The sequence below is a fragment of the Saccostrea cucullata genome, unplaced genomic scaffold (genome assembly GCF_032062105.1).
Source record: "Saccostrea cucullata isolate Sc308-1 unplaced genomic scaffold, CSIRO_AGI_Scuc_v1 ctg13091, whole genome shotgun sequence".
In the NCBI taxonomy this organism is placed as follows: Eukaryota; Metazoa; Mollusca; class Bivalvia; order Ostreida; family Ostreidae; genus Saccostrea; species Saccostrea cuccullata.
This window is the reverse complement of record NW_026920559.1, coordinates 6,847-16,904: the sequence shown is the minus strand read 5'-3', so window position 1 is coordinate 16,904 and position 10,058 is coordinate 6,847. Positions and strand designations below refer to the sequence as shown.

General features: G+C 31.9%; 1 protein-coding gene, 1 long non-coding RNA gene and 1 pseudogene across 3 annotated transcripts; 2 read left to right on the top strand and 1 right to left on the bottom strand.

The window, feature by feature from the left end:
- The first annotated feature begins 1,033 nt into the window (after positions 1 to 1,033).
- LOC134251088 (uncharacterized) lies at positions 1,034 to 3,595 on the top strand (annotated as a pseudogene).
- Positions 3,596 to 5,210: 1,615 nt separating this feature from the next.
- On the top strand, positions 5,211 to 7,640 carry LOC134251078 (uncharacterized). 2 transcript variants are annotated; one of them, XR_009988665.1, is made up of 4 exons: positions 5,211 to 5,261; positions 6,552 to 6,657; positions 7,343 to 7,425; positions 7,502 to 7,640. It is a non-coding gene; the product is annotated as an uncharacterized LOC134251078 (long non-coding RNA). The 2 variants fall into 2 exon arrangements; XR_009988664.1 differs by lacking the exon at positions 5,211 to 5,261 and adding an exon at positions 5,282 to 5,525 and having other exon boundaries at positions 7,502 to 7,639.
- A 428-nt stretch (positions 7,641 to 8,068) lies between these two features.
- On the bottom strand, positions 8,069 to 8,806 carry LOC134251070 (putative nuclease HARBI1). Its single transcript, XM_062733439.1, has one exon. It carries the CDS (start codon positions 8,804 to 8,806, stop codon positions 8,069 to 8,071), a length of 738 nt encoding a protein of 245 aa, XP_062589423.1.
- Positions 8,807 to 10,058: the final 1,252 nt, after the last annotated feature.

Sequence of the window (10,058 nt, the reverse complement as noted above, 5' to 3'; positions counted from 1 at the left end):
CTTCTCGTATTCAGAAAAAGGGATATATAAACATTTAAAACATTCAAATACAACATTGGTTAACATTTTGATTTACAGGAGTTTAAATGTAAAAAAGAAAATTTTCTTTTATATATATGAATATATATTATAAAATAAACCTACGTGAAAAACAGCTGGAATCATTGAGTGGGATGTATCCCGACCTACAGACACATTTATTGTTCTGACACACCGAACCAACTGTCCCTGAACACTGCACATTTCGCTGGCAGCTTTCGTTTAGTTGCAAATTTCCTGATAAACACAATGACATTTTTTTTCTATATATCAAATGTTTCTGGTCTGTAAACGGTTCAAGTATGACTGAAAGTGATTGAAATATTTTAAAGTAGAATCGTGCTTTATATCATTTACCCTTAAAACAATTGCTTCCGAATCTTATATACCCATCTCTGCATTTACAAACGCCGATTTCTTCTCTATACGATCGCGAACATGACTTGGATGGATCTTCACAATTCTTAGTTGACGTGCACAGATCTTTTGTGATGTTTTCTGAGATAAGAAAACGTTTCATATATATAAAAACGAAACAAAAGAAACTAAATTTAAATGAATAATTTTAAATTATGTCAGAAAAATTCAAAATTATTCATGGAAATACACTTCATTACATTTTTGATTGAATTCACATTCATGTATTTAACTCCAAACGAACGCTAAAATTCACTTACACAGTTTCATTATTCTTAAAACATCTTTTGATACAGTCGAGATTTGGAGTGGAATTCATAAAGACTTTTAGATTTTTCTTAAAAGTTGTACTTAAACATTAAAAAAATTTTAACTAAGAAAAATTCTTAAGTTTTAATTCATAAAGATCCTAAGCAAAATTCTTAACTAATTTTTTTTTAAGAAAAAACATCATGTTTAAGTATAAGCACTATGACAACACTAGCGATTTGCCGTACTTTTTGCAACAACAAACGCGCTCTCTAGTGAAGGAGATAATAAATTCAACAGACGTGACGTATTATTAGCAGACGGGAAAATGGAATCGCAGACAAAAAGGAAGCCAAATTGGAATGCCGATGAAACCCTTACGTTGACTAATTTAATCGATGAAAAATAAGCGTATTCTTAGAGGGAAGTTGGGTCCAACACTGACGTCGTACATGAAGGCTCGTACGTGGCAAAGTATTGCACAAACGCTGACTGCAATGGGCGTTGGTCCAGCTAGAACAGCAGCAGAGGTGGAAAAAAAATGGCACAATATTTTTTCCAAATCGAAATCGGAAATATCCGATCATAGGATAGGTACGACTGGGACAGGTTGGTCTTTACACACATTTTCACTTGATCCGCGATCGTGTTCAACTCAATCATGTAGACCTGTGTATTATAGACTTTGATGTATCCTTCAGCAATAATCTTAAAACTCAATGTTAACCCTTCTATGCATTAAATTAACATTAAATAACACTCAACCATTTACAAATGGTCAGAAAGGATTGAAATTTCTGCAGTTTGGTTTTTCCGCGTACATTCATATAGTTTACATGTAACCAAGGAGAGATAAAAGGGGAATAACCCAAAGTAAAATATTTTCATTATTTTGGGGTGCCCCGCAGGATAATATTAATAGAAGTAATATCTGATCATCTTTTTTTCATTCAAAATGTTAGACTTATTAACTCACTTCACTTTGAGTGACAATTTAAGATCAAGGTGAAAAGTGTTTTTATTTATACATGTAATGCTTAAAACATTTGGAAAGGTAAATAAAGAGTGGGGGAAAATTATGCTGAATCAAATATTTGTACTTTAAAGGTGGTGGTCCTCCTCCAAAGGCACTAAGTGCAATTGCTGAGGCTGTGTCCAGTGTTGTGGGGGGAAAATAACACTTGCCTGACTGGTATTGGAGGAGGTGCAGACACTACACTCATACAGCTAGGTCTTCTAGGAGAGGAACCATTGTAAGTATAAAGGATTTAAATTCTGATTTAATAGAATCATCAATAGATGAAGGAAAAAATGTTGTTTCCACCTTAATTCAGGCTTCACAAAAAATATTGAAAGTAGGTGGGCAATTTTAAACTTTTTTTTAATCTTTGAACTGATTTAAACAAATCTAGATTACACCAATGAAAAACAAGAGGCCCATGGGCCACATCACTCACATGAGTGACTTGGGTGATGCAGTTCTTTACCAGATTCCCCCACTTGCTATACCTATCATGCCCCTCCCTTTTATGATTTTAAAACTTTAGAATCTACACTACCCAAGGATATTATACTTTTATATAAGTTTCAGCTTTCCTGGCCCAGTGGTTCTTGAGAAGAAGATTTTTAAAGATTTGTTCTATATGTTTCTATGTAAAACTTGGATTCCCTATTGTGGCCCCGCCTTACTCCTGGGGGGTAATGATTTTAACAATTTAATATCTACACTACCCAAGGATGCTTCCATATAAGTTTCAGCTTTCCTGGCCCAGTGGTTCTTGAGAAGAAGATTTTTAAGTGACCCCACCCTATTTTTGTTTTTCTTGGTTATCTCCCCTTGTAAGAAGACTTGGCCTTCATTTTAACAATTTAAACTCCCCTTTACCCAAGGATGCTTTGTAGCAAGTTTGGTTAAAATTGGCCCATTGATTCTGAAAATGTGAAAAGTTTACAGACGGACGGACGACGCACAAAATGTGATCAGAAAAGCTCACTTGAGCCTTCGGCTCAGGTGAGCTAAAAATGAATTCAAATTAATTAAAATATTGCTTTAAATAGTTCATGAGGCACACAATTTTAGGGTAAAATTTTCATAAATCTTTTCTTAAAAAAATTGAGAGCTAAGATCTTCACTGCCAAAGAAAAGCACTGATAAGTGATTACACAAATTAGAATTAGGAGAGTGGAAACAATTTTTTTTTCTTAGCAGATCTGCATTTATGGCTAATGCTGTGCAATATATTCAAAATTGCACACTTAAGCCTTTGGGTCAGACAAGCCAATGAAAGACTTAAGAGAGCTTTGACCACAAATAATTTTTTTTTCAAATGAAAAAAAAAGCAAAGAATGAAATAAGAAAATTGTCATAAATTTTATGTTAAATAATAATTAAGCTTATAGCACAAATACATTATCATAAACAATTATGGGTGATGGACAATATTCAAGTTTGATCAAAATAGATTATACAAAGTAATTATATCCCTTTTTCTCCCCAGCTGGTGGAATCTGTTTTTTAATTGGTCTCCTGGCACAATTCAAAATTATTTAATATTATTTAATGTTCACAAACTTTATTAGGAAAAAATGTTTTGTGAAAATAAATAGAGAAATATAATTGGTATAAATTTTACAAAAATTAAAATTGATTTTTTTCAGGGGCATTCATGTTATTGAAGGACCATCCGACACAGTGTCATGTTTTGTGACTCCACCACCACCTCCTATGCCAAGTACATCCACATCCACTTCACGCCTAGTCTCGAGGACCTCCAGCACTACTGGGAGTACAGACCTAAAGAGAAAAATTGATGAACTTACTGTGAGGAAGTTGGAGCTCGAGGTGGAATATTATGCGCTCAAAATCAAGAAGGCAAATGGGGAAGAGTAAATCACATAATATAAGCTGCGATTGTCCCTTATTTGCATTGGACTTCAAATTTAAAAGCCTAAAATATATGAAAGAGAAAAATGCAGAATTAACTTGTAAAGTAATCTAATGTTATTTTTTTCATATGTATTTTCCAGAATTGTTATCTATATCATTTAAAATATTATGAAATAAATATTTATCTTGAAGTATTTGACTTGTTGGCACACTTTGTTGATGTATATATGTCACAAAAAATTATTATACATAAAATTGGATCTTTACACCCATCACTTGAAATATGAATTCAGAATTTTAAAAATGTTGCAATTTTTATTTAAAAAAATAATGAATGCACCATCCTTCTTGGTAGGTTTGAAATTACTTTTTTTGATTACATGAATTATTTAACTTTTTATAATTCTAAAAGAGATGGTTTAAAACCAAAAGATATAATATACCTCCAGTACAGATTCAAAAGTGAGTGTAAGCAAACAGTTTTCTGTATCTTGTTCCATCATGATTGCAGTTGTTGTTGTTGTTGGCATTTACAATCTGTTGATGATCATCCTCCTCCCCATCTTCATCACCTGGCGGGGGGCATGCAATATTACGGTCCTTGCAGATGTTGTGAAGGACGGAACAGGCTATTATCACCTGACATGCCTTTTCTGGTGAAAGGCGGATCTCACCATGCAGGACATGAAATCGCCTCTTCAGCTGCCCTATCCCTCTCTCCACCACACTTCTCGTCTTCTTGTGGGCTCTGTTTTAATAACCAATATTGAAAAAAGTTTGGAATAAAACAATTTCTCAGTATAATGATTAGGTAATAGTTCTTAAATTTTAAGTTTGTGTTTGATTTTCTTTTTTTTCTTCCAAAAAAACTTCAATTTTGAGATTATTGTTTATAATTAAGGAATAAGTCTAAATCATTGTAGCTCTTAACTCAACAGTAAAACTTAGTAAAATAAAGACACAAGTATTTCCAAACTTACCTATTTTCATCAATATAAAATTTTAATTGGAAATATTACAGGGCCCATTCAAAATTTAAAGGTCAATTAACTACTGATTGCTTTGTAAAATCCCATTTTTATTTTTCATATGCTAACAGGAACAATTTAAACATAATTATTTTTTTAAATCTTTATGAGGGGTGTATACATGTACATATTTCTAAGCTTCTGTCATTTATGATACTTAGAAACTACATGTACATGCATGTATACTGCAGAGAAGTAAAAATAGTGTTTTTTAAATTTTATTTTATTATTTTTTATTATTTTTTTATATCTAAATATAAATAATTTCAAAAAAGAAGAATGAAAAGAGGCAAAACTTTTTTTTAAAGATTTTTAATATTAAAAAAAAATGAGAAAAGCTTGTCATTTTAGTTAGCCATGATTTTATTATAGATGCGCAAATATTTGGATCCACCTCCTAGATTTATCTACAAGGGGGCGCTGGACAAGAGAGGGCGCTCGATATGGAAAAACCCCTACATAAACAAATACATGGGCGCAGACATTTTGGACACCCAAGGTTGTGCGGAGGAGAAAATGCTAGCTGGCGCGTGATTGGTCAATAAGAGAAAAGACTTGTTATGTATTTGACAAGTGAAATAAAGTTGAAAAAAAATCTGATATCAAGACTTGGGTTTCTTTGAGGTATATAGGAGTTACAGGTAAAAATTTGAATGGAGGGATGCACTTTGGTTAGAGATTTTCATTTGGTGTCAAACGCACCTAGTTGTAAACAAATGGAAATTGAAAGTAAAAGTGCAACGGCACGGTATATTTTTTCTGGCATTTTTTGTTTTCCAATATCTCGAACTTTCACGACAAAAAGACCATTTTCCCGAAATTCAATATATGTATCTGTGAGAGGTGCTAAAGTTTGTATGGAAGTCTATGGGAAAACATTTGGTGGTGTTTGTCCTATAGAAAAGGTGTGATTTCATGGATAAAAATTGATTACAGCCAAAAAATCAATCAGTTCCTATTTTTTCGGCATTGGGATTATATTTAAGTTAGTTTTGACTATTTGTTTAAAAATTAGAGGGTCTGGTTAAATTGGGGCTCACAATGGGGACTGCACATAGTGAAAAAATGCCAAACTTTTTGCCCTAGCTCTCATATTTTCAATAAATGTACATGTAAATAATTTTAAATAAATATTTATACCGAAATTTACTGTGAATATTGTAAATAATACAATATCAATATTTATGGGCATCATCAATACACAAAACATATGAATATCCCCCTCGCAGTTTGAGAAATTCATTTAAATCCATGTATTTTATGAGTGTAGACATTGGAACAGATTGAATAATCCTCTTTCAAATTTGTGTTAATCAGAGTTGATTGAATAATTTATAACAAAATTTGACTGCTGTTAGCTAATTAGAGTACTTTGTTTTTACATAAGGGGCATAATCCAGCAGAAAAGCTAGTTTCAGTCATGTAATCAGTGCTGGCTTGAAATAAGAGTTATACTATTGGTGAAACTTAGAGATTACTAGTAGGAAATTTAATTTAAATTACAGTACAATATATTCTTGCTGAAAATACATTGAAAATGTAATAAATATGCAAAATTATAACTGAAAAAATTATGAAAAAGGTGTCTGAATATCCCTCCTCCTTGCCATATCCAATCTTGATATTCTGCTGAAAGGAGGGGGGGGGGTAATTTTGTGCTTTAATCATGCTGAAAAATGAAGGAATTTTGTTTAAATTTGGTTTATTTGAATAACAAGAGTCATGCTTATCTGCAGTTATTTTTTTCCAATTTCTTTGATATTTTTAAAAATAATTATCTGAGTAAATTCTATTTAACATGATTTTTTTAAAGGTATTACATCACAAATGCTTAAAAGAAATTCAAAAGATGGTGTAAATAATAAAAAAATAAGATATAAGCTGCTATATGCATTTATCAGTATGTTTTAATAAAATAAAATGTATTTTAGCAATGCATTATCAAGAAGGAAGAGATTAATGAACCCTACCCTCTTACAATGAACAAAACATGGACACTCTCGGGATGATCCTTTTGCTTTCATTAAGAGTTTCAAGGTATGGTTTTCTTAAAAAATCTAGTTAATCTCTTAATATTTAAGTTATTAAGAACTTTTTATAGATTATTAGAAAATAAATTTCCTCAGAACTGCAGTTATTTAAGCACTTTGCTTACAATTGAGCACTGTATTCAGTCAGACAATATGATTTATCTGCCCTTGGCATTTAATCAATTTATTAATTATGTCATTGATAAGAAATAATATGCTAATAAATATATTTGCCTTTTATGAGAATATACATATTTAACATCAATTACATGAAATGATCATGAAAATTGGCTAAAATGTAGGTCACCCCCCTTCAAAATTACAAAATTTTCAATGGGGATGTATTTGATTCTCTGATGCCAGCAACCCACTGCTGATAGATTTTTTTAAAAATCTTATGTACATTTGAACTAGATATAATTCTCTTTCTTTCCACTGATTATTTTATCTACATTAGTTTTCACTCTTTCCATAACCCAGCTTTCTCTTACAAAAACCTGCTGATTTTCTTCATTTTTCATTATTAACGGGTTCCTGCTACCCTGATTGATTAACATGATCTACCTTTAGAAATTATTAGAGATAATAAGAAAAACAAGCAAAACATAAGCGAAATTAATCATTTTATTTTAAAAGTTTGAAAGAAAAATAGAGAAATGCTTCAATTTATAGACATTTTTTCTGTTTCACAGATGTGGGTCTGATTGACTGGGGTGTGAAATGTAACAGCCGATGGTGTACTTAAGCTAAGACTGTCAGTCCCAATATTCAAGAGGTGAGATAAACAATGAATATGTGTTCTAAATTTACTAAATTGACCACTTTTTATAAATGTTTCTTTTACTCTATAGGAAAAACCCCTACATAAACAAATACATGGGCGCAGACATTTTGGACACCCAAGGTTGTGCGGAGGAGAAAATGCTAGCTGGCGCGTGATTGGTCAATAAGAGAAAAGACTTGTTATGTATTTGACAAGTGAAATAAAGTTGAAAAAAATCTGATATCAAGACTTGGGTTTCTTTGAGGTATATAGGAGTTACAGGTAAAAATTTGAATGGAGGGATGCACTTTGGTTAGAGATTTTCATTTGGTGTCAAACGCACCTAGTTGTAAACAAATGGAAATTGAAAGTAAAAGTGCAACGGCACGGTATATTTTTTCTGGCATTTTTTGTTTTCCAATATCTCGAACTTTCACGACAAAAAGACCATTTTCCCGAAATTCAATATATGTATCTGTGAGAGGTGCTAAAGTTTGTATGGAAGTCTATGGGAAAACATTTGGTGGTGTTTGTCCATATGAACTAAAACGAAAGTAGCCTAAGTTACAGTTGTTCGTGAATTTTAATTTTTTTTAACTTCTAAATAGCTAAAACAATGACAATGCTGTGGAAATTGGATAGAAAATAATATTCATTACCTGTTGTAATTCGTCTGGGAGCCCTGATTTGGTCGCAGAAACGGAGTTAATAGCCAGCGTTTGGAAGGGTAACCACTGTCTCCGAGTAAGTGAGTATGGACAGGGAGATGATTATGCTCAAATAACACCTTGATACCACTCTCATTAAGGATGCGAGAATCGTGTGTTGACCCTGGCCATTTAAGAACAACATCAATAATTCTGTAGTTTGGATCAAAAACAACCTGAGTGTTAATGCTATGAAAGTGGTGTCTGTTTACATATTCATTTTCATACTCATGTGGGGCAATAATCTGAACGTGTGTGCCGTCGATGGCCCCTACAACGCCTGGGAATCCAGCAATTGAGAAAAAATCTTCTTGGTTTTTACGTATGGCCCCATGATCCAGTGGAAATTTAATGAATTGTGCAACAATTCCGGGGGAAGACAGACTTTTAATGGTTGCAGTAATAGCCCTAGACACAGTAGGCTGTGAAATTCCCAAATCGTCTCCATTGCATAGCTGCATTTTTCCGGTGGCAAGGAATCTGAGAGTCAGCAAAATTTTCTGCACTGGGGATATAGCATGATTTCTCCTTGAACTACGTACAATTTCATGTCCAATTAACCTTTCTATAAAAAGAATGCCAGCAGAATCCAATCTAAATCTTTCAACAAGTTCAGCATCACTGTATGCTGCTAAACAATCCTTTCGTTCCCTAAAAACCCTTCTATGTAATCTAATGGCAGCCATTTTTATTCAGTACTTAAATTTTTCTTATCACTTTAAGAATACTATGGAGGACTCTTAATTTTAAGAACCATTTAAAAATTTTCTTAGACTTTAAAAGTTTTATGAATAAAAATTAAGATAAAAACAAAGTCTTAATGTTATTTAAGTATTTTTTATTGGTTTCAGAAATTTCTCACACTTAAACTCATTTTAAGAGTCTTTATTAATCCCGCCCCTGAACCCTAGGTTATCAAAGATTTATTTCGTATTGATAATTATTTAATCTTTTTTTATTACTTTGTTACATAATTTTTTTATTTTAAATAAGAAACTGGGTATATTTTGTAACAGTTATGAAATATTACACCTCATGTCTAGTTTTCGCTAACTCGAAAAAATTAAAATAAACGGAAACACAAAAAGATATTGACGCTTCTCGTATGCAAGGAAACTATAATTTACAATCGAGAACTATAATGAAGACTTATTTATCATAGTTACACAAATCATGAACCTATATTTATCAGATTGTTAACTATAGTTAAAAGTCGTAAACCATAGTTTACAAATCGTGAAACTGTACTGATCAGATAATCTATAGCTATGTTTTGCAATCGCAAATTATTGCTTTCAGTATTAGGTATATTTTACGGTTCTGATCCATATAAATTATCGCATTATCTATGGTTTACAGAAGTAAAATATAAACAAGTATTAGCTTTCCTAAAAAGCTTGTCTGACGTGGTTTGCTTAAATTCATGAGGCGGAAAGAAATAATACAATTTTATATGTTATATAATTACGTATGTTATATAATTTCTTTCTTTCGATAATATATCTTTCAAAGACCATGCTTAGACAATGTTGTTTACAAAGAACATTAAATTTAAGCTCCTGTCTCCAGGAAGACTTAAGTCAAATTTTAAATCGCCGATATAATATTTATTAATTATGGAATGTATTTTATGTTGAATGACCTAACTGATTTTTTATTGAACAAACAGAATAAAATAGAGGTTGTAAATGAAATCAGTGAGAAGATCTTTGATTATTTAATAGACCCATATAAATAGCGATAACAATCTTAGCAGAGCGTTACACATGCTGACCATTCCCCTGCTGTTCTTGAGAGTTTTCATTGCTTCTCAAACCATCTGATGTACAATGTTATTCTCTACTGAACACCGTTACGTAATTGATTGATGAAATTCTGAGGTGAAACAAGAAGATACAAACTAATTTACTATGTAATATCGTCCAAAATATAATCGTT